We start from the raw sequence: 24,825 nt of genomic DNA, 5'->3' as shown, positions 1-24,825 counted from the left end.
ATCTAACTGCCCAATGCCTTCAAACCAAAATTTTTTTCAGTGACTGTATTTTTAAGTTTTACATCCTAGGTAGTTAAAAATCTACCTAGGATTTTAGATTACAGTTGAGGCTTTGGTTCCTTCCAGAGAACAAGAAACCCCCGCTGAGAAAGGAAGGAGTAGACCCCCATACCTGATCAGGGCCCATGGGCATGCCAGACAGAGGCATGGGGTTCACGTTCATCGGCCCCATGGGACCACTGCTGCCGTTCATGTGCACCATGCTGTACGCGGCAGGGCTCCCCTGGTGGGCAAACTGCTGCTGGGGGAAGGAACTGCAAAGAAGGGGTGAAATTACCTCCTGGGTCACTGCAGTAACACAGGACACGCACACACAGACTGCCACAGTTGTGCCAAGTGTCACTCTACTTAGCAAAGAACAACCTGAGGGAAGAAACCCCCGGACAGACTGCCCTCTATCTTTTACAGCTGCCTGTACTCAATGGTCTCATGGACGTGTGCATGGCAGGGAGGGTTCACAAAATGATGAGCCAAGTTACATTTCCTGAAATGAACCTAGGCCTTTTGACCTCTCCATCCAAACAGGCTTAACTCAGAAATGCAGAGATTTCCTAACCTTTTGGCAGAGGATATGAATGACTGCAAAGTCCCTGCTACTCACCTGTTCCTAGCCAGGTTTCCTGATGGCCAGCCCTTCATTTCTGAGGACGGGTACACAGGTGCGGTCTGAGGGTGCTGCATCACAGGGTTCTGGGAGGGGCCCATTCTTGATGACATCATTGTACTGGGCGGACTGGATACTGGACCAAAGGTTGGATCTGGTTGTTGTGCCATCCCTTGCAAAAAGAAAGAAAGAAGGAAAAGAAATTACAATGCTCAAATGCTACCTCCTCAGATTATCAGCTTTCTGTAGTAATTTTAGGTTCTTTTTTAAAGGCGGGGGGAGGTGATTAATTTCATTTTTTTGTGAAGTAAGAGGGAGTGAATAGTATTTTCATGTTTTTAATATGCAACAGAAGTAGTGAATTTTATGTCTTTAGGAAAAGTATACTTTGAGGCAGACATTTCCATTGTCAAACTTACCATAGTTTGGTGGATACGGAAACTGCTGGGGCGGAGCCTGTGGAATGGCAGGCCCTGCCAAAACCCCATCCATGCTGGGGGACGCGGTCACGTTGGGAGGGGGGCTGAAGGCCTGGGTCTGCTGCTGCTGCTGCTGCTGCTGCTGCTGCTGCAGCATCATGGCCGCCACCCTCTGCTGTCGGAAGTGATGGCTCAGCAGCTCCCTGCTGCGCTGGGCCACCATCTGGGCATTAAGAAAGCCCTGCGAATGCCCAAGAAGAATGCAGTTATACACGTATTCCTGTAATAAGCAGCTGATTTCGTGCCTACAGGACCCCCACAGTACACTAGGTATCAGGGAGGAAAAATACCACTGGCCTTCTCTGTAGTTACCAAAAAAGGGGAAAAGTACCATTCTCATATTGTGAAGGCTTTCTGGCTACTAGAAGGGAGAGGATGAAGACGTGCAGAATAGGGACCTAGAAATTATTTGGGGTCAAGAGACATAACCAGACAATTATCAAGCTTTAAAAAATCTAGAGGTACATTTTGAGGACAAACTTTTCAGAAACTATGAAATAAAACTACGAGATGAAAGAGGGCAGACTGAGAGTCTATTAGGGAGAAGGGGATTTGAAACGAGAGGGGAGCAGGAATCTACCCCAGAAGGTCTTAGTTTCTTTAAACCTCCCTGAAAGCGGGGCGGAGGGTAAGGAGAAGCTGTGGAGGGAGGTTCAGGAGGTGACGTGACCAAAGCACTGACCAGGAAGCCGGCTTGTGCTGCTCCGGCTGGGAGAGCGCATCTCCAAAGGCAAACTTTTCTTATCTTTTTAGAGGGCGCCTTAGCTTAGCTTACACAGGATGTCAGATTACCAAGAAAACATAGATATCAGTACTTTAAAGTGGACCTGAGACACTGAAAACTGGGCATTTTCACAGCTGTTTTTTAATAACAAATATGAATATTTCAGACCACAGTAAAGGATTTCATGTTATGATCTGCCTCATGCACATTAAGAAAATACCTTAACACAGACTTCCGGCCAAGATGGAGGTGTAGGGAGATGTGCCTCCTCGCATGACCAAAATTAAGGACAACAAAAATTTAGAAACAAAAAACCAGAACTGATAGAAAATTGAACCGTATGGAAGTCCAACAACCATTCATCCAGACGGGTAAGAGGGACGGAGTCAGCGGCCAGTGGACAGGGGTTGCAGCAGGAAAAAGCAGTGGCTGGCAGACCTGGGTGCAGGATGACAATGGGCAGACCCAGTGAGGTGCGCAAGGCGGCTGGCTGACCGTGGTCCCACATTTGCACAGGCGCAGATAAACCAGGCAAAAACAGGCAGCGAGACAGACCTCACCACCCAGGGCCCCAGTGCCGGGAAATAAAGCCTAAAAGCACCAACTAAAAACACTTGTGGGGTTGAGGTGCCGGAGGAGACTCCCAGCCTCACAGAATAGTTTGTGGAAGAAACCCACAGGGTCCTAGAATGTACACAAGCCCATCCACCCACCCACCCAGGAATCAGCACCAGAAGGGCCCAATTTCCTTGTGGGAAGCAGCAGAGGGGACTGAAATCCAAGAGAGAGTGGAGCAAGCACCGTTGTTCCCTCTCTGACCCCGCCCCCACACACAGTGTCACAACCCAGCAACACGGGTTGCCCCACCCTGGTGAACACCTAAGGCTCCACCCCTCACTATGTAACAGGTGCGTCAAGACAAAAAAAAATGGCTCAAACAAAAAAACAGATCAAAACCTCAGAGCCAATACATCTAAGTGACCAAGAGATAGCCAACCTATCAGATGCACAGTTCAAAGCACTGGTGATCAGGATGCTCACAAAATTGGTTGATTTTTGGTCACAAACTAGACAAAATAATGAAGGCTACACTAAATGAAAAGAAGAAAAATGCACAGGGAACAAAGAGCAATTGGAAGAACACTGGGACTCAAATCAATGGAGTGGACCAGAAGGAAGAAACAACCAAACAGAAAAGAATGAAGAAACAAGAATTCAAAATAATGAGAGGCTTAGGAACCTCCAGGACATCTTTAAACGTTCCAACATCCGAATTATAAGGGTACCAGAAGGGCAAGAGGAAGAGAAACAAGTGGAAAATTTACTTATTTGAACAAGTAATAAAGGAGAACTTCCCCAATCTGGCAAAGGGAATAGACTTCCAGGAAGTCCAGGAAGCTCAGAGTCCCAAAGAAGTTGTACCCAAAGAGAAACACCCCAAGGCACATCATAATTACATTAGCCAAGAGTAAAATGAAGGAGAGAATCCTAGAAGCAGCAAGAGATAAGGAGACAGTCACCTACAAAGGAATGCCCATCAGACTGTCAGCGGATTTCTCAAAAGAGACCTTACAGGCAAGAAGGGGCTGGAAAGAAGTATTCCAAGTCATGAAATCCAAAGACCTACATCCAAGATTACTCTATCCAGCAAAGCTTTCATTTAGAATGGAAGGGCAGATAAAGTGCTTCTCAGATAAGGTCAAGTTCAAGGAGTGCATCATCACCAAGCCCTTATTATGATGAAGTGTTAAAGAGACTTATCTAAGAAAAAGAAGATAAAAAATGTGAATAGTAGAAAGATGGCAAACTTACAGTTATTAACAACCATACCTAAAACAAAAGCAAACCAAGCAACCAACTAGAACAGAAACAGAACCACAGAAATGGAAATCACGTGGAGGTTTAGCAACAGGGGAGTGGGAGGAGGAGAAGGGGGGGGGAGGGAGAGAAAAGTAGCATAGACGGTAGGTAGAATATAGATGGGGAGGGCAAGAATAATATGGGAAATGTAGAAGCTAAAGAACGTATGACACATGGACATGAACTAAAGGGACAGAATGTGGGTGGGAGGGGGTGTGCAGGGTGGAGGGGAATATGGGGGGGATGGGACAACTGTAATAGCATAATCAATAAAATATATTTAAAAAGAAAATACCTTAATATAGTCCCCACCTTGGACTGGAGGTACAGAACTTTAGCATCAGCCCTCCCACTATGGGCAACAGGTCATGGGTTATTACTACTGAGAGGAAGATTGCTTACTTTCTTCTTTATAGTTCCTACAATTTCAGGCATTACCCATAGAGCATATGGTTTCATAATCCAAACAGAGAAAAGTTTACAGATTATCTTAAATTCCTAAGAAGTGATAGCTATTTTTACAGCAGGGCAATTGATCGCAAGTGGGAATTAATTTATAAAACACAATTCAGTAGTGTTTGTAAAAGAACATCTCCTCTTCTGACTCTTCCCAGTCACCAGCCAGACAGAAGAATGAAAAAGTGGGATAGGACCATGGGATGGTTTCTTACACAAGAAACTGGGTGTGACTGTAGCGATTTACTGAAAGCCCATTGCAGGCTGCACCAGACTCTGTGCCCGGCAGAGGACAGTGAAACTGAACACACAGAAGCTTCGCTGTCCTCACCTGGGAGCTCACCGGGGGCTGCATCATGGGCCTCATCATTGCAGCTGCACCAGCAGTGGGGTTTTCCATTTTCATTTCAAGTGCCTGACGGTTCTGATTTAAAAACTGGAGAGAAACAGATTAGTTAGGATGCAATGGAACATGTTAATGAGCCCTAAACAGCTTTCCAAATCCTCAGCCCACCCAGTGTCGTCACAGTGGCATTTCCAAACTCATTAACATGGTTAAGTCACATCTAAGCTGAACCAGTACACTTTCCACACTTCAAAATGCTCACGCTGAAAAGTTCTTGGCTAGCAAGCATCTGAAGCTTTATCGTCTGGCATCAGAAGAAAAAATCCAAGTATAATTTTGCAGCTTAAAGAATATCTACAATAGGAACTCAAAAGATCTGTAAAGTCAGATATTCTCTGGGATTATTTAGGCCATTGGCAAAATAGCTTTACTTGGTCAGACTAACACTACCTCTTCCCAGATAAATTTCATCGGGAAGAAACACTAAAATGTAAAATGATACCATGAGCCCATTAACACAGCCCTTCCTGAGCCCTAAACTGGCTTTTAGGACTCTTCATGCATTAGAAGCATCTCTGGCTCACCGGATTCTAAACTCACTCACTCGCCTGTTTATATGGTTTAGTGTGCCCGCCATTTGATAACTCAGCACACCCAAGATGTAAACAATATAAATAATTAAGATAAAAGTACTTCTTGCAGATTAAGAAAACAATGAGAAAGACATGTCTTTTCTCAGCATATTAAAAGAGCTCAAGTTTTATAAAACATTTTGAAAGCAGAAATTCCCTAAAAACAATGCTGCCCTGGTTGGTGTGGCTCAGTGGACTGAGAGCCAACCTACAAACCAAAGCATCACTGGTTCAATTCCCAGTCAGGGCATGTGCCTGGGTTGCGGGCCAGGTCCCCAGCAAGGGGTGTGCAAGAGATAATCACACAATGATGTTTCTCTCCCTTTCTTCCCCTCTCTCTAAAAACAAACAAAACATGAAAAAAATCTAAAAGCTGAAATCAAAACGGTTAAATATTTTGTTAGNAAAACAATGCTGCCCTGGTTGGTGTGGCTCAGTGGACTGAGAGCCAACCTACAAACCAAAGGGTCACTGGTTCAATTCCCAGTCAGGGCACGTGCCTGGGTTGCGGGCCAGGTCCCCAGCAAGGGGTGTGCAAGAGATAATCACACAATGATGTTTCTCTCCCTTTCTTCCCCTCTCTCTAAAAACAAACAAAACATGAAAAAAATCTAAAAGCTGAAATCAAAACGGTTAAATATTTTGTTAGTACTATTAAGAACTTTTTTAACAATAGAAGTTATTTACCTCGAGGATTACAAAGTCATAGAGAAATATTCTTCTCCCCCAAGAGCAATCCTCTCTGACACTCACTTTTTAACCTTTTAAACCATTTACAACAGAATATTCTTATAAAAATGAATCGAATTCTAGCGCACCACACCCTAACAAGAAACTAACTGTACAAGTAAAATGCTACATAGAAGTGAAACCAAAAGAAATTTTGTCAGCTGACAGGATGGAGCGCCAGTGACGAGCGCTCCGAAGCACAATCTGAAAAGTGAAAAGGAGGAGGCCAAGCCCAAGCCGCCTTCGCCAAGGGAGAGCGTGCAACTGGTTACCTGCTGGCCCTGCAGCCTCTGCTGAAGCTGCATTCTAAGTTGCTTGGGGGTACTGGTCCGAGGTCTCATGAGGTTGGCCCTGGGGTGCATTCCCTGGAGAGGAAAACTGCCTTGCTGGTTCACCTGACCCATCATCGAGTTAAAAGATGGTGACGGCCCCTGAAGATTAAAGCCTCCTTGCATTGGAGGCCCCTGTGCTGGATACGTCGGCCCATACAAGGCTGCCTTCTGATCCATCATTACCGCCGCTTCTTGGCCTTGGAAAACATCCTGTTTGGGCTCCAAAGCTTGTCCCTTAAACATCAAACACATACACGAACGGTGAAGCACATCTGGGAAAGCAACTGACATCAAATGCTCTAAAGGAGGTGAAAAGTAAGTTAATACACGTGAGCGATGATGATGCAGAGTTCCAAAAGCAAAACCAAGCTTACTGTCTGAAGTCTCATGAGAGCACAAACCATGCCCCATCTTTTCACAGCTGTGTCCTGGCGCCTGGCACAAGGTTTCACAAAAACAGACTCTCGAATATTTTCTGAGCCCAGTGTCTACACTGTACTAAGTACCTGGAGAAATACTATGCTCAGTGAATTCTAATGTAATTTTAAAAGAATGCTGTCGAAGTTTGCAAAAAATGTGATTTTGGTAGAGACTTGTAAATCAACAAAGGCTCACAGGCCCTGGAATATACTCACCCAAAGGCAGTCACCCATTTCTATTTGTTGGTGGTGGGCAGCATTAATTTATATGTTAATTTATAATGTTATGTCCCAGATATTTTGTCACTGGCCCAAATGTCTCTGAACTCTAATTTTACCTATGTATATGCCTACTTAACAGATGTAGATGCCTACTCACCTAGATGTCTCAGGCGTCTCAAACTTAACATGCAGAAAACAGTTGGAACTCCCAATGGCCTCTCCCCCAGAAGCCTGGTTCTCGTCCAATCTCTCCTATATTACAATACACGCATCTCTATTCATCCCAAACTAAAAGTCAGCAATCTCAACTCTTCACACTCCCTGAAAAGCGTGTGACGCACATGCACACATACACAATCTACCGAGTCCCACCAGTTTTGCCTCCTGTCATACGGTGTATTCTTTCCTTCATTCCACTGCCACGACCTTTCCAAGACACCATTCAGGCTCTTGCAGTAGCTGGCATCTGTGCTTCTACTCTGTCCCATCACAACAATTCCCCTATTCAGACAGCAATCTGCGTGTCTTTTTATTTCTTCTATCCTCACCCCAAAACATGCTTATTGATTTTAGAGAAAAGGGGAGGGGGAGAGGGAAAGAATCATTAATGTGACAGAGAAATATCGATTAGTTGCCTCTGGCATGTGCCCCAAATGGGACCAGGCCCACAACCCAGGCATGTGCCCTGACTGGGAATCAAACCTGCAACCCTTTGGTTTGCAGGACAACACACCAACCAACTGAGCCACACCAGTCAGTGCTGCCGTGTGTTTTCATAAAGAAAATCTATACAGTAAAAAATACTCTAAGTTTCACATGGCAGACTGATCATGCACATTTACCAACTTTCTCTTGCTAACCCTACTAAAATAACAGCAAAGAATTTAAATGGTATTTATCCACTAAACAATGAGAATAAGAAAAGCTCACAAGATCAAATTGCTCAATGGGCACCTGAAAGACAAAGTGAAAGGTGAAGTATTGGGTTGGCCAAAAAAGTTGGTTTAGGTTTTTCCATAAGATTTAGTAGAGCTTAGCTGTCTTTAATTTCATTCGAAACAATTTTGTTAGATTGTATTATGAGAGCTATCATATCAGGGTACATGTAAAAAAACCACCAAAATAAGTGAATTTTTGTGTAGCCATTTTCATATTGAAGATGGAAGAAAATATGCAGTATTTTCAGATTATGTGTATTATTTCAAGAAAAGTAAAACACAACAGAAATGCAAAAGAGGATTTGTGCAGCGTATGGAGAAAGCGCTGTGACCAATCAAACATGTCAAAGGTGGCTTGCGAAGTTCCATGCTGGAGCTTTCTCACTGGACGACGCTCCACGGTCGGAAGCCCCGCTGAAGTTGGGAGTAATGAAATCGAGACCTTGAGATCAATCACTGTTATACCACATGGGAAATAGCTGACACACTCAAAATATCCAAATCAATACAGTTATTGGTAAAAATGAAAAAGGTATCTTTTATTTTACAAAAAAAACATACGGACTTTTTGGCCAACCAGATAACTCAAAAGAGCAGAGAAACCGAGACCCACGTGCCTGAAGAGGAAAGCACACCAGAACTGAGCACACATCTCCCACAGAGCCAATGGGAGACTTCCCTGGGACAGGAGAGGGCCAGGCACGCCGCTCTCACAGGCGGCTGCTCGGGAGCCTGAGTGTAGAGCAAAGGGGCCAACGACCCCCCTCCCCTCAGCCTGCTCCCCAGATCCACACGGCAGAACAGCTGTGCCTTCTCCCTACTCCCCCCGGTGCCGGGATACAGGGACACCAAGCACAGCAAAGGGCAGGAGCAGGACAGAGACTCAAAGCAGAAAATCTTATATACATTTGTAACTTCTAGTAAAATTTCACACCTTAACACTATGGAATCATCAACTTGCTTCTCTAGCCCAGCTCTCAAAATGCAACTAGGCAGTAAGAAAATTCCGGGCACGAAATGGAGGACCGTCTCTAGAAACACTGAGCAATGAGAGTGGAGGGCGCAACACGTCGACATGCTGCCACGTGGGGAGGCCTTAAATAAGACTGATCCTGTCGTTAATACGTCATTCTTAAATATAAAAAGATAGTTCAGGACCACCAGATAATGCTTTCAACATTAGTGCCTCAAACAAGTACAAAGTAACTTAAAAACAAAGATTAAAAAACACACAGAATCAACACAACACCCAACATATCAACAGACATTCCAGAGAGAAAGAAAAAAGACATAAAATTATTTCTAAAATGATACAAGAAAATACCCCCAAATCAAAGGAAGTACCCATGGGTCTAACACAGCAGAATGAATGAAACAAGATCCCTACCAGATAGGGCATCATGAAATTTTGGAGAGGAAAAGGTTCCTGAGTAATTTCAAAAAGAATAAATAGGTCTCACACACACAGAAAAGGGGATCAGACTGGAACACAACTCAATGGCAACAGTGGATGCCAGAAAAATACAGACTGTTTCCCAGACAGGAAATCACTTTCGGCCCAGAATTTAATACACAGCCAGGCATGCAGGGGGTGGGGGAATTTTCAAACATATAAGGACCTAAAACACTGGATCTCACCCAGCAGAGATGAAGAAGGTAACAAAAATTGTATTTGAGAAAAACAAAGGAGTAAATCAAAAAGGAAAATGACCTAGGATTCAAGAACTGGGGCGCCAACATAGAAGAGTGACAATTACCAATCACCAGACCTGCCTCTCAAGGGCTGAGTAAAACAGGGACTGAGGACTAACGGAGGGAAAGAAAGGACTGAAGTGTCTGGACACGTGAAGAAAAAAATAAGAGAAATTTTGTACTTCTGCTGGAGTATCTGCAGAAAAATAGCAGTAAGTAAGTGTACAGAAAACAAAGCAAATAAAAAGAAGGCAATTAGCCCTGGCTGATGTGGCTCAGTGGATTGAGCACCAGCCTGTGAAGCAAAGGGTCACCAGTTTCATTCCCAGCCAGGGCACATGCCTGGATTGCAGGCCAGGTCCCCAGTAGGGGACGTGCGAGAGGCAGCCACACATTGATGTTTCTCTCCATCTCTTCTTCCCTCCCTTACCCTCTAAAATAAATTTAAAAATATTTTTAAAAAGGCAATTAACTCATAACAAACACACACAAAACCCAATACAAACTACCTGAGATCAGTAACAAGTCAAAATAATGTAAATATCAACTACCTATTTAACAACAGAAGGCATAATTACACGGGGGTATGAAGAGAGCCCACGTGTATGTAGGGGCTACAGATGTGCAAGTGCACACTGGAGCAAGGGGGATAAAAACCAACCCACAATTTATCTGAAATTCCAAACATCCAGTAAAGCTCAAAAAAATAAAACAATCTTTATTAGCACCAAATGTATTTCACAGTAAAACCTGATTGAATTTATATGAAGCAATACATAACCTCTATATACTCCACTTAGTGTGACTATTTATGTATCTTGCTGCAGAAACATTAACATGTCTGATCACTGGCTACTGCCCAAAACTACAGTATTGCCCAAGACTCTACCGGGGACGTCGTGTCATGTGTGGTATGCATGTATCATCTACCTTTCTAAAATCCAAAATCCCTGAATCCAAAGCACGTCTGACCCCAAGGTTCTCAGGTGAGAGATTATCAATGTGTCAACTATTATACCAGGAATGCAGCAGATACAGACTGAAGTTGACAAAGAAACAGCTCCATTAAGCACAGTACTCAGAAATATCACCAAAGTAAACAGCCAAGTTTCACGACCCCCAAGTGAGGCAAATGACGGTGGTTCTTCAGTAAGTCTATTCTGTACCACTGTATTTTTTTAAGTTACAAAGACTGCTTTGCTAAAAATAAAAATTAATTAAAAAGGAAAGGTCTCATCACTATCTGGCTTAAAATCTTCCAGGGCTTCCCAATACAGCAGAAAAATTCCAGACTCCTTTAAGAGTGGGACGGTTCTATGTCTCCAGCATCACCGCATACCAGTCCCTCTCTGACTTTCTGGAACCCCCAAGGTCTGTCCTGCTAAAGAACCTTTGAGTCAGCTCTACTTCTTCTGGAATGGGCTTCCCCTAGCTATGCGCAGCCTGGCTCCTTCTCTTCCTTCAGGTGTCAGTTGTATGTCATTTCCCCAGAAAAAGTTCTCCTGGCCATTCAAGTAAGTCCCCAGTTATTCTTTATGTCATCATCCTGAGTCTGAAAACACAAGCATTTTAAAACTAAAGAACAAAACTACAAACACACCCCCACTAAAAAGAAACTAGAAAAATATTTGCAATATATTAGATAAGTTAATAGTCATTCTTCAAATCACAGCTCAAACAAGACTTTTCAGAGGAAAAATTTGACATCCCATGCCCATTAAGAAAAGGCCCCTCTATCATACGGTGTCACAGTATTATACGCCTTGTCTCGTGACTGTTATCATGTCATGCCTACTTCCACCTGTGCGGTTCCTTGCCTGATGTCTGCCTTGCCCAGTGGAAGGCAAGCTTTGCGAACAGGAACTAATTTGCTCACTATGGCCCCTCAGCCTCTAATAAAAGACTGACTGGCACACAGAAGACAAATATTTGTTAAGTGAAAGAATCAACAAATAAATCAATAACTAAACATAAACTTTAGTTATTGTACAGTTTATTGTTGCATATAAAAGAAAAATCCCATCAGAAAACTACTTCAAAACATTTAAAAGGCAAAAAAATGCAAAATACGTTCAATCTTGCGAATCAAAATACAATTTAAAACAAGATTCTTGTTGCCCATCAGACTGGCAAAGATTTAAGAGAATAATCACGCACAGTAGTGGTTCTGTGACTTGCTCATTCACACCATGAATTTTGTGTGCACATCTGCTTCCCCCATAAGGACTGAGAAACCCTTAAGGATCTCTCCTGCTCATCGCTGAATGCACAAACCCAACCAGCCTCCCCCTCCACATCCTCTCAAACAGCCACTACACAACATACGCCATTTTGCCGTGTGCAATGTGCACCCACGTTTCTGTGCACACTCTACACAGGACTGTTAGACCCATGGTATGTAGTCAGTACACCCACGTATGATGCGCTATTTTTCCCTAAAAATTTTAGGCAAAAAGGTGTTCATTATGCACAACAAAATATGGTACCTGTTTCAAACACACGGATTTGTGAATAGCATGTTTTCATAAGGATGCACAAGTAATTGTGAACAAGAGATGATGGCACTGGGATAATCACATATTTACCATTATAGATGGGTTTTGTGTAACATAATAAAAAGCTTCCTCTGAGGCCCTGGCTGGTGTAGCTCAGTGGATTGAGCGTGGGCCTGGGAACCAGAGGATCACGGCTCGATTCCCAGTCAGGGCACATGCCTGGGTTGCAGGCCAGTTCCCAGCAGGGGACTCACGAGAGGCAACCATACATTGATATTTCTCTCCGTCTCTCCTTCCCCTCTAAAGATAAATAAATAAATTTAAAAAAAAAAAAAGAACGTAAGTTCGTTCTTAAAAAAAAAAAAGCTTCCTCCTCGGAGTACATACCACTGGCTAGGTAGTAGAAACAGGTAATTATAAATATGAGGACTCTTATGTAAACTGTAATTTTAAAGTTTTTAAAAATAAGTAAATTAAAATTAGAACTCTTAACTAGCATAAGTAAAAAGCATCATTTTTAAAACTACATGGCAGTTTTATTGGATCATTTCTATGGTTGCCTAAAATTTAACACCTTTATAAAATAATAGGATGCTGGAAGTAGTATCACTTCTAATAAAACACACCTCCTCAATTTAATGCTGGTATTCATGAAGGGAGAAACAGAAAAGAGTACAGGATGCCTTGTGCATGGCTCCCAAGAAGTGTACACATGCACTTTTTCCACTTCCATGCTACCTACCTGATTTACAAGTTCAGGGATGCCCAGAGCTCTGTCAATTTCTTCTAAGCCCGTGGCATCAGTGTTGCTCAAGAGAGTGTGCAGCTGGTCCAGTAACGCTCTTTCATCATTCTGTCCTTCTAAGTTGGAAGGTGGCCCAAGGAGATCATCCAGGGAATTCCTAAGAAGCGGCCTAAAGAGAGACTTGTAATCAGTCTCAATGGTGCTTTTCCTCTTCAAAAAAAAAAAAAGCCCCCCACACAATATTTTAATGTGCAATAATAACTCAAACACTCTAAGCATAAATAACGAACTAGGTAACAGAGACTAGGAAATGGTATCAACTTAAATTTAAGGCCCACAATTTAAACTCACCAGGCCATCTTCAACCACCATATTTAGCTTCAGCCTCACCTCTCCCACCACTAAAATCTAACTGCTAGACCCCTAAGCATCTGAAGGATGATAGCAGAGAAGGAGGGGTACAATTTTCAAGATCCTACAAGACCAGAGTTGATAACAGTCAAGTAAGTTGGGGGGGGGGGGGGACAGAAAAAAGGACAGCAAGGTTGCACTATCAAGGAACTATGCCTGGGAATCTCCCCAAATAACTTTTTGTTACACTCAGCCCACAGAGCTCAGGTGCTGCTGAGCACAATACAAACTCCAAACGCCCACAGCAAGGTGGCCCAGCTCTCCGACACATGACAGAGGCATGGAACTAGACACTGCTCCTGACACAGAAAAATCCAGTGATGAAACTATTCATTCTCTACTGGGCAGAGAAGCATTCCAGTTAATAAATTCATGGGATCACATCACTGACTACTCAATACTTTTTAAAAAAAGATTTGATTTATTTATCTTTAGAGGGGAAGGGAAGGAGAGAAGGAGACAAATATCAATGTATGGTTGCCTCTCATGTGTTCCCCGCTGGGAACCAGCCCACAACCCAGGCATGTACCCTGACTGGGAATCGAACTGTGATCCTTTGGTTCGCAGGCCTGCGCTCAATCCACTGAGCTACACCAGCCAGGGCTGACTACTCAATACTTGACTTATTTTTTCTTAGCTTAATTTATTATAGCACTCAAGGCAGAACTGACATTGACAGGTAGCCTCCTTCATGCAAATGAGTTACTGACCACGTTAAAGAAAAATGAAATATAAACATAATCCACAATTGTTCTTTTACAAAAAAGAGTGCTATAGTTCACCATCACCAACATCCCTGAAATATCTTTTAAAAAATGGTTAAAGACTTATCCAATCCTTAAAAACTAACTTTCCATAAAAACTAGACTTATCTTCTGACCACCATTTATCTTGTGAAACTGGTACAACCTTACCCCTCCTCATGGAGGAGGGTTACTACGTCAAGAGAGACAGCTACCCCAGAGAGAGGCTCTCGGTCTGACGCTCAGGAGTCCTGGCAGCCGAGCCATGCAGCTCCGCCCCCTGCCTGTCCTGTGTCACCACCGCGGCCCCGCCTCAGCCTTGCTTCTATGTACGATCATCAAAATGCCCACGAAGTACCTAATTTCAGAGAGTTTTTCTCGTTCTCTTTCACGTTTGTTCCTGTGCTCTGATCCTTTTCTGGATAATCCAACACTAACATTTTCTACAGAGCCACATAATAAACCCCACCTATTTTGAGCCCCATGAAGGCTTTGTTCCATGGACAACATGCCATCTGGCCAGGAACCTGGTTGGTTAGATGGTGCTGCTTGGCCGTAAGGACTGACACCCATGCCCATGGGAATATCACCAGGCCCTGGGGGAATAAGAAAGAATAAATTTTAAAATATTCCAATAGCAAAAATTACCCTACAACACCTAATTTGCTTTTGCTATGAGGGGATGCTTACGCATTTGAAGCATCTGCTGCTGCTGCTGCTGCTGCTGCTGCTGCTGCAACATCGGTCTTGCACCTGGAATGCTATTGGACCGAAGAGGCAAGGTGGGCACTGAGCCACCCAACGCAGGCCTGGGTAAAGAAGCATTATAATCCACTCCTGGTCTTCCCAGGGAGGGCGAGCTCATAGGTTCCATTCGGCCGGCCTTTGAGTTTGGTAAGCCCCAGTCTCCCACGGAAGGAGCCGGATTCACAGTCACACTTCTGCTTGGTCCGCCTACAACAGGTAGAAATGGTCAGGTCTTCTCCACAGTGTAATGAAATCTTTCTTGTATCATACAGGTACAGTCATTTATACACAACATCAGCCATGACAAAAAAAAAGTGCTTTGTCATCCTAAGAATAATTTTTATGGGCTCTTACGTATTCACTACAGGTTAGAAAATGTCTGAGACCAAAAGCCTCCTTAAGTGTTTAAATAACCAAGACACAGAACAAATGAAGCAAATAATCATGAAAGAAACATTGTTACTTTTATTCAAAAACCTTTCACATGAACCAAGTCTTTTAAATGGCTTTAACTGTTAAATTTGCTTTTCCCAAAAGAGAATTTTATTCACAAATACTAATTAGAAATAACATACCCATATTTGAACCATAATTTTCCTGACTATCCATCATTCTTGGATTGCCACCCAACACCGGCTGCTTTGGTAACACGGGGAAAGAGCTGATACTCTTCACTGGAGGACTTGAGCCGACAGAAACAGGGCTATCCAGAGACACGGCCCGGTTATACGGAGGCCGAGCGGACTGCACAGACTGTGGACTCCTCAAACCTGCTGAAAACACAGAAGCACAATACATGCAAATACTCTCTGATGAGTCAGTACATAAACAATCAAGTAAAAGGCATAAATGCTAATACCACCCACCCAGGAATGTCTTTCTCACTAAAACAAACACTGTCTTCCTTTACAACATAAACACTAAGCACAACAACCACAACCTCATATTCCAAACAAAGCAGAAACAAGGGTCTCAGTGTTGGCTGAAGTAACGGGCACAGACCTGTAGCCTGATGTGGTCATTTCTATTCTGCTCTACTTAATACTGAAAATGTTACCAATGTTTCAAACTCCTGAAGGGTCTTCCCATGTCTACTTATTAAATGGTTTCTGCTTAAAATTTTACAATTAAGTGTAACCAGATATATTGCCTTCTAATCAAACAAGAAATAAACCATTCAGATAACTGTGAGTTACTCTTTGTTAACTAATACATATGTAATATATCCTTATTAAACTGATGGACAAGGAAAGACGTGGCTGTAGACGAGGCTAGGTAAGAACCGGCAAACAGCAAAGAAGAAAAGTCTCATGATGGAATGACGAGACTCTGAGTGTCGCAGGGCAGGTTTCGAGCTGCGGTCGTGGCTGCCTTCTACTCCAATCCTCTGTGCCTAGAGAGACACGTGTCCTCACAGCTACTGTTCATCTGGACCAACCAAAGATTAACATTTTCCTGTAAGTGCTGTAACTACTAACACCATTAGTTAGACGTAGGAAATTTTTTTAAAGTAGGAAAATGTCCCACAAATTTTTAAAAACACATGATTATAAACTGGTATAGGAAACTGAGAGGCAGAGTATGCCTTTTCAAGTCCTCCATGCCAGCTGGACCCTATTCTTAATGTTACAGTACGTACAAGTGTACAGAAAAGTCCAAAAGACAGCAAGAATAAAACTCAATTCCTTCTCACCCAAAGAATTAGTTCCGTGAAGCACTTGTTGCTTGGCTCCCAGATTACTACCATTTGTGGATATGGAATTATTGTAAAAGTCAGGACTAGTCAGATCCCCAAGAATAGCATCTAGATTATCCAAATCTCCAGATCCCTGAAAATAAAATTTAAAAAATTAACCTGTGTGCATTATTAATAAGTACCTGAAATAATTCCCCACTTAAAGGCTGGCTGATTATGACCCCAGCTTGTTGTCTTCCTTGAAAGAACAGTTCAAACTACTAAGATAAATCCCTGGGTTTGAAGTGCTTTCTAAGGGACATTTCCTGAATTTACATTAGATGTTTAATTCTCAAACTGTAGGGTGTTTTCCAGCTAACATTAGTCAGGATCTTTAGCAGACAGAGATGTCTGCATCCACACGTAATTTCTGAAACAAGTACAATTAATACTAAAAGCAGTGAGCTGGTGTTCAATATGATATTCATAGGCATGCTTTAAAAGAGGCTTTTTATCAATAAATTTGGAGAATACTAGCTTAAACAAAGTTAAACGGACATCCCAACAGTGGGGCTCCTCCAAGACTTTCATTTTCTCACGCACATGCTAATGTCTCCCAGAGTGCTCCGCAAGCAAAATTCGGGAAGTGCTCATACAGAATGCGACTGTGTACACAAAATGTGATTTTAGATACAAATCCAAATGCTGGCCCTGGCTGGTGTAGCTCAGTGGATTGAGCGCAGCCTTGAGAACCAAAGCATCGCCGGTTTGACTCCCCTTCAGGGCACGTGCCTGGGTTGCAGGCCATATCCCCAGTATGGGGTGTGCTAGAGGCAACCATTCTGAAACCATGTTTCACTCCCTCTGTTTCTCCCTCCCTTCCCCATCTCTCTAAAATAAATAAAATCTTTAAAAAATCAAAATGCTGTTGCTTAATACAAAAGTCCTCCCTCAACAAGTTTCTTTCTACCATACCCTTAATGACCCCATCTGCTCATTCCAACAATAAACACACCCATGAGAAATTTCAAATTGGCTACTAATGAGTCACAGTCATATTTTAAAGTATACATATGTGACATTTCAAAACTGCATCATAATATGCTTTACTGATGCCCCCAAAAATCACAAAGAAATGACAGCTCAAGATTAACTTCCATTATATAAATCTAAAACAGAAGATAAGAATTTATCTTCTGTTCAAAAAATATTGTCACCCTGGCTAGTGTAGCTCAGTGGCCTGCGAACCACATGATCGCCGTTCGATTCCCAGTCAGGGCACATGCCTGGGTTGCAGGCCACTTCCCAGCAGGGAACTCACGAGAGGCAACCATACATTGATATTTCTCTCCTTCCCTTCCCCTCTAAAGATAAATCAATAAAATCTTTAAAAAAAAAAACCACTGTCTTTCGAACACAGACATGCAATGCTGAGACGCACTGACTGAGCTGGCACGCAGGGAAAACATTACCTCTTCATTTGCTTCTGTCTTAATTTTAGCGTCTTTCTCCTGGTGGCTCGAGCTGGGGGCAGTGGAGCTGCTGCACTGACTCATCTTGCCGTCCGCTCCCTCCGCCTTGGGTTGTAGTTCTTTGGAGAGTGTGTCACTGGGGTCGTCCCTGTCCAGCAGGTATCTAAGCAGGGCATTATTTTCCTTCTTCTTAGGACTTAGTTGCTCCTGCTTGACGTTACCTTCCACACAAAATGTTGCACTGCTAGTATCTTTCCCAGTGGCTTCTGCGGTAATCTTGGCTACCTCGGCCGGCGAGTTCCCATTCTGCAGCAACTTGTGCAAAATCCGGTGCTTCTCTTGTAGCAGTGACCCATGCACACTGGATGTGGAGGACACTCCAGATGTTGAGGAGGAGACCCCAGAGGGGCTGGTGACACTAACGGAAGAGTCTTTACAACCTGAATCCAGGGGGGAGTTGGTCAAAGAGGAACGACCCCGCTCATCAGAAGAACAGGTAAGTAACTGCAATAATTTCTTATGGCCTTTGCTCTCCAGAGAAGGCCGCTGGCTCTCTGACCCTTCGCCAGCGCTCTCCTTACCGTCTTTGTCACTGAGGTGATCCCTGCTATTTGACTGACACACTGAACTCTCCACTGGATTCTGGTCACAATACAAGCCTAAGGGACTCTTTGAATCCTGACTGTTCACTTTATTTGGATGAGTTATATTCATATTGGGAGAGTTGTCCATCTTGGGGCCTGGTGAAGACAGAGAGGATAAAAGAGATGTCCCCACACCTTCGCTGATAGCTTGAAGGGCACTGAGAGAGCTGCTGGAAAAGCCGTGGCTCCCCGTACTGCCAGAAGACCCCATGGGGGAGTGCACGCCTGAGTACGGAGGAAAATGAGGAAAAGAATTAGTCTACCAAATGGTGTAACAAAACACCACTCAACTCTTCAGAGTTTCTATTATAAAATGAATGAACTTCACAAGAATTACAGTGGTATGGAAAGGAAAGAACACCAAAACAGAAAACACCAAGAGAAATACCTGCAACAGGAGAAAACTGATGTGAGGTCATCTTCGGACTCCCGCGATTACGAGGAGAAATCATGATACTCTGTTGGTTGGAGCCGAGACCAGGACTCCCGTGGGGGGGGCTGCTCATGTTGAGACCATAGCTGTTGTTCTGGTAGGAAGGGGGTGACTGCATGGCCGACCCAGGGTTCACTGAAGCTACGTTACTGGAAGCACCATACCTAGCTCCACTCATCTGCCCGGTGGTGCTGGGGTCAGCCAAGCCATAGGTCCTGCTGCTCAGCATCTGTATTCCTTGGTTTGGCGACATACTCATGCCACCTACCGAACTATTACATCCAGCTGCTGGAGGTCTAATGCCTTGTCCAACAGGATTTGGGTTTGGTCTGTACCCATTCTGTTCCCTGCAAACAAAGAAAACAAATTATCGGCATGCCTTAAAGCCCTGAATCAGATTGTTTAACAAGGATGAAGTACCCAGGAACTTAACTTCTCAGTCGTCATTCTGATACCAAGTAACAATTCCAATCTGGATACTGATCAATTATTAACTTAATAACATACTTTTTAATAAGCCACACAATCTACGTAAGTGATGCCAGAACAGTACTGTGAATGGCCAAAAGCTATGTTAACGGGAATCCTACCCAGCAGGGCTTTACTAGAGTTGCCGTCTACCCAGGGGCTTAACCAGGAGGTGCCTGCCAACTACTGAAGATAATTCATGAGTGAACTTTGTGTGTGTTGTTACTATTAGCAACAGCAATAGTAACTATTACCTTCAAATTTTAAATTCGATCCTTAAAGCAATGTGATATATCATCAGAAATGAAAAGTAACAGAGGTAGTCAGATTTTACACGCTCTTTTATCCAACAGCCTTCCCATTTCCAAGATTTCCCAGGAAGTAATTATGTAATGAAGAAATACTCATTTTCACATAAAAATATAACCTTAAAGAAAACATACTGTAATCCAGGGATCTAAACTCACTTTGGCAAATCCAACACCCTTTCTGCCTTCAGTCTTGTTAAAGTTCTCTTTTCACTCTAATAACAAAGCCCCTGCGAACACTGCTCCCTGCATTCGAGATGAGAACACACAGGAACCAGTCATTACCTCTGAAGAAAGTGGGTGGAGACGAAGCCATGACGATCATTTGTTACGGGATTTCGGAAGAGCTTGCTTTTTGTTTGTGCCGTCACTATAGTCCCATCAGCCAAAGAGAATCGATACACTGGAGTTTCTGCATGGCCATGAATATAAGCTGTTGGGGAGAACATCCATTACTAACAGCTACAATTGCAAAAACACACTTACAGGAGGGAAAAGAAATATATTTCAAATGCAACATTTTCAAAGTCCAGGGAAAGACTGGACCTGAACCAAAATTACAAACAGGCTAAACTAAAATGCTCGAGATTCATTTTCCTACCCCCCACACACCAAACATCGACTACAATCACGTACATAACCACTGCTTTACAGCACAGCAAACACAACAACAAACAGTATCAAGAATTAACCTTAAAATTCTTTACCTTCTTGATAGTGACGTTTTTGGGACCATGACTGCCCATCATTAAGACTAAAAAATCTCTGGATACACCTTCGGATTGTATCTTCAAAGCCAGGCCTCATAGAGGATCTCAGTGAATTTGTATCTATGTTGACAAGTTTCCCTATTAAACAGAAAATAAAAATTTAAATCCAACCTACAAGTATTTACATGTTGCACACTGCATGGCTTAGCACTAAAAAATAAAATACACTAAATCTTTGTTCCACCTTCTCTGATCCAAATTTCTGCTATATCCAGAGCACTCTTCTTGAAGGGCAGAGTCCTACAGGAAACTCTTAAATGTTTTGCTACATAGACTGTAAAAGTGTATAACACAATTCCTTTTACTTTCTTAATATACAGAAAATATGTCCAGATAACCTGAGGTTCATTTTCATTTAAAGGGAAAAAAACCAACAATAGTAAAATTGTTCACACCTGAAGATGCTGCCTGTGAAACTACAAAGCAAGAGAAAATACCTGCCTGAACAGCTGGCACAAACACTTCTCCCCATCTCAGAGGTGACTGCATTTGTTGGACACTTAAAATCAAAATTAGGAGAGTTAAGCATTCGTGGCCACAGATCTGGAAGTTTCTGACAACTTTTGCTTAACATCAAATACCAGGAAGGAACAAAACACATACAACTCAAAAATGCTGTAAAATTAAAGTAGATTTCATGAAGACTGTCCTTAAAAATTGGCTAGGCCTTCTCAAGTTCTGAGCAGTACCAGGTAGATTGCAAGAAAAAAACTCCTTACCCAAAGTGGCCAAAAAAAAAAAAAAATCCAAGAATAAAAGTGGCTGATCAATTTTCAAAAAATAATTGCTGTGACATGAAAGCACCAACTATGTTCAATATAAGAAACACCGAGCAAGCACTAATCACAAGGACTCAAGGAACCAAAATTGCCTCCAATGATCTCAAGCATTGACCTACTGAGGTGAGCCCTGCTGATTTATAGATATTTAAACTGCATTTAGAAAATTAAAAATAATTAGTGACAATGTCCAGGGCAAAAACTGGGTGATCAACACCCACAACACAGATTTCTGTAACAAAAACGCAACATGATAAAAAATGCAATACTCAAATCCAAACAATTTCTTATGCTCAGTACCAAAAGGTTCACCAAACCCAGAAGGTGATGGCAATCCTGATGCAAGATTAAAGAAGGAGTCAACAACTCGGTCCCTGACAGCGTGGAAAACATGCAGACAAGGTCTGCCAATCTAGTTATCCCCTCCGCGATATCTTTGCAAGAAAAGTAAAGATGAAGAAAAACGAGTTTGGACTGGAAAAACTCATGGAGATTCAGGGTGAAAGATAGTTCTGGAAAAGCTAAAAAGGCACTAAGGTTGGATAAGCTGATGAATATGAGCCACCTGTCCAAGAATTTGTTTAAAATTCAGATCTTTGATGGTGACAAATGAAAATCTGATTAATGGAGGAAAAAGGACTAGGTAGACGAGACAAATGCATTCCAGAAGAGTGAACACTCATGTGCTCTGCCAAGAACTAGAATGATCTATCCTCAACCACCTCCCCTGAACTCGGCCCTGAAAGCCATGGACAAACACAAAATAGATGCTCAGAAAAAAATGATTAAACACATGAGGGAGAGAGGATAAAATCACTCCAGAGGCCAAAGCAGTATGTGTTGAAAGTCAACCGCCCAGAAGAATGGATAGCAAGTGGAAGGAGCCCACTGCACCTACAGAAAGACGGCTCTCGGAGGTTAACCAGACTGAATAAAGTATTTCATTTTTTCTTGCTTGGTAACTTCTAACTTTTATAATTAATGTGCTGCTGCTATACTAAGGGAAGATACCGATGAGAATTTTTAAAGGTTCTACTCACTAAACTGGTCAGGTAAAGATGTTTTATTTAGTCTTTACAGTAAAGGCAAAGCACTGTTATCTAGGGAGGAAATTTACTGACAAACCATCATAGATGCAGCAAACATCCTAAAAGGGCAACACATAAAAACTGGTACCTATGGTTTATCTCAAGGGAAGACATTTTCAAATAAAAAAAATATTCATCAGTGCAAATAGATTAAGAATTTAGAATACAAGTAACTTTTTTGCATTTTTCATATCCATGAAAATCAATCTCAAGCAGCCTCCAGATAGTAACTGAGCCTGGCATAAAATGGTTATGACTGTGAAAATAGCTATTTTTTATAATATATATATATATATCATTACTACATGTGTGTGTAAATATATACATATATAAAAACATAAAACAACTATAGTTTTGTTATGTTTATTTAAATCTACTACATTTAATCAAATTATTGAGGGTCTACATGGTAGACATTAAGCAAACAGTTCAGGCTCTGAGATCAGGAGAACCGTCTGCAAATTCTCTTTTTAGCCATGGCCTTGGACAATAACACAACCTCTCCATCACCAGACCTGTTTCCTCATCTCTGAGATACATTATATGTGATACACCCTTGGCATCACCATTCAGGTCTGAAGGATCCTAAGACTGACCCTGAAGGCACATACAGAAAAGCACTGCCGCTGTGCTGAATTTCATCACTGAGCCTTACCACTTGGCTTCAATCCTTCACTCCTGCGGTGGAAAAAGGGCAGTCCAAGATTTAAGTTCACGCTGATGTCAAGAATTACTTCCAGTAATTCTCATTAAAATTACCCATATCTTTGAAAGTTTATTTCTTTATGAAAAACAGGTTTGAAGTTAGAGAAAAAAATATTCATCTCTGATTTGAAATGCTATTTGGAAAGAAAACCAGGTGCTTTCTCTCAAGTGCCAAGGGTTTTAGTGAATCTCTCTCAGGGCTGTGTAAGAAATAGAGGAAATAATCTATGCAAAACATTCACAATGGATGTAGCCTGACAATGCAATCTATAGAAATTAAAGTACACTTTTCTAAAAATTTTCTAAGTGAGCAAAACGTATATACACAAAGTTTTTACCTGAAAGATCATGCCTCGTGATAAAGCTCTCGGGGCTGGATGGGAATGCTCTTTCCCCCGTAGTAATGCGGCGTGCCACACAGATCATACAGGACTGCAAATCTGCGACAAAACTTAACCGAGTGAGAAATCTATACAGCGGTGAAACATGTCTGTTCAGTACATAAGGACATGAAATTCAGTAAGCACTCTAACAATGGAATTTACCAAACTGTGAGTTTGGCTGCTGTTTGGTTGATAAAAGATAAACATCCCATACATGTGATCACTCCTACCTTCCCCCTCTTCCATCATAGCTCGTGGCTGAGACAGGGCAAAGCACTGCATGGTTTCATATCTCTGGCGCATTTCGGGGCTAGTGTTGATGTCTTCCAGAATATCATGTGGTGTTTTCATCAACATACGGCAATTAAATGTATGGCTTTTTTGTCTCTGTGTCTCATTTGTCCAGGCAACTCCATTAACTTTGAAAAATAAATTGAAAGGAGTTTTTTAAAAGCTGATAATTCAGTCCATGACCATCACCAAAAATTGAAGCTATATTTCCTCATTAGTTTTCCACAGTAACGTTCTACACTAACAGTGCAAGACGCCAACACAGTAGAGTTCCCCTTCACCCAGTTTCAGCTGCCTGTGGATGACCATGGTCCAAAACTACTAAATGGAAAATTCCGGAAATAAACAATTCTTACGTTTTAAACTGTGTGCCTTCCCACCCTACCCTGCCTGGGACATGAACCATCCCTTCATCCTGCACATCCACGCTGTACATTCTACCCACCTGTCGGTCACTTCATAGCTCTGTCGGTCATCAGATCAAGTGGCTCAGTAGCAGTCCTCGCATTCAAGTAACCCTTACTTTACTTAGTAATGGCCCCAAAATACAAGAGCAGTGACGCTGACAATTTGGATATGCCTAAGAGAAGATAAAAAACGCTCCCTTGCCATGGCCAGTGTGACTCAGTTGTCTGAAGCATTAGCCTGAAGACCAAAAAGGTCATGGATTCAATTCCCAGTCAGGGAACACAACCAGGTTGCAGGTTCAATCCCCAGCAAGGGCACATACAAGAAGGCAACCAGTCAATGTTTCTGTTTCACATCCCAATCTCTGTCTCTCCCTCTCCCTCTCCCCATCCTCTCTCTCTAAAAGCAATTTCAAAAAGAGTCCTTGGGTGAGGATAAAAAATAATAATAAAATGCTTCCTTTAAGTAAAAAAGGTATGTGTGCATGTATGGAAAGAAAGCGTAGTATATATAAGGTTTGGTACTATCCAGTTGCAGGCATCCACTGGGGTTCTTGGAACATATCCCCTGAGAATAAGGGGAGACTACTACACATAAAGCACCGAGTAATCTCAACTGAAACAGCACTCACTGTATATTCTGGCCATATGAAATTAGGTCACCAAATGGTATGCGGCATGCCATATTCTAAACTCACCAAAGTAATATCCGAAAATTTTGCTATTAAGCATTTGCCTTTCTACGCAAATTTAATCACTTGGCTTCCT

At 42.4% G+C, this 24,825-nt stretch overlaps 1 protein-coding gene across 10 annotated transcripts in view; it reads right to left on the bottom strand.

Moving 5' to 3' along the window:
• Positions 1 to 24,825, bottom strand: part of NCOA3 (nuclear receptor coactivator 3) — a 98,451-nt gene that overhangs the window by 1,482 nt on the left and 72,144 nt on the right. For 3 of the 10 annotated variants that reach the window (XM_037044235.1, XM_037044233.1, XM_037044234.1), the window contains 16 exons: positions 23,590 to 23,778; positions 23,315 to 23,416; positions 20,342 to 20,482; positions 19,920 to 20,067; positions 18,814 to 19,205; positions 17,782 to 18,650; positions 16,328 to 16,463; positions 15,210 to 15,407; positions 14,578 to 14,841; positions 14,357 to 14,483; positions 12,731 to 12,902; positions 6,163 to 6,456; positions 4,516 to 4,619; positions 1,084 to 1,328; positions 662 to 836; positions 173 to 314 (listed from right to left, as the gene is read on the bottom strand). In XM_037044235.1, the coding sequence (XP_036900130.1) occupies positions 173 to 314; positions 662 to 836; positions 1,084 to 1,328; positions 4,516 to 4,619; positions 6,163 to 6,456; positions 12,731 to 12,902; positions 14,357 to 14,483; positions 14,578 to 14,841; positions 15,210 to 15,407; positions 16,328 to 16,463; positions 17,782 to 18,650; positions 18,814 to 19,205; positions 19,920 to 20,067; positions 20,342 to 20,482; positions 23,315 to 23,416; positions 23,590 to 23,778 (3,698 nt within the window). Of the gene's footprint in view, positions 1 to 172; positions 315 to 661; positions 837 to 1,083; positions 1,330 to 4,514; positions 4,620 to 6,162; positions 6,457 to 12,730; positions 12,903 to 14,356; positions 14,484 to 14,577; positions 14,842 to 15,209; positions 15,408 to 16,327; positions 16,464 to 17,781; positions 18,651 to 18,813; positions 19,206 to 19,919; positions 20,068 to 20,341; positions 20,483 to 23,314; positions 23,417 to 23,589; positions 23,779 to 24,825 lie in introns of all 10 variants that reach the window. The other 7 variants (XM_037044236.1, XM_037044240.1, XM_037044239.1 and 4 more) reach the window with 7 other exon arrangements.

This window comes from Sturnira hondurensis, unplaced genomic scaffold, assembly GCF_014824575.4.
Source record: "Sturnira hondurensis isolate 20B ecotype Veracruz unplaced genomic scaffold, ASM1482457v3 Scaffold0004136, whole genome shotgun sequence".
Classification (NCBI taxonomy): domain Eukaryota; kingdom Metazoa; phylum Chordata; class Mammalia; order Chiroptera; family Phyllostomidae; genus Sturnira; species Sturnira hondurensis.
Note: the sequence above shows the minus strand (reverse complement) of the source record. Positions and strands in the feature narration are given on the sequence as shown.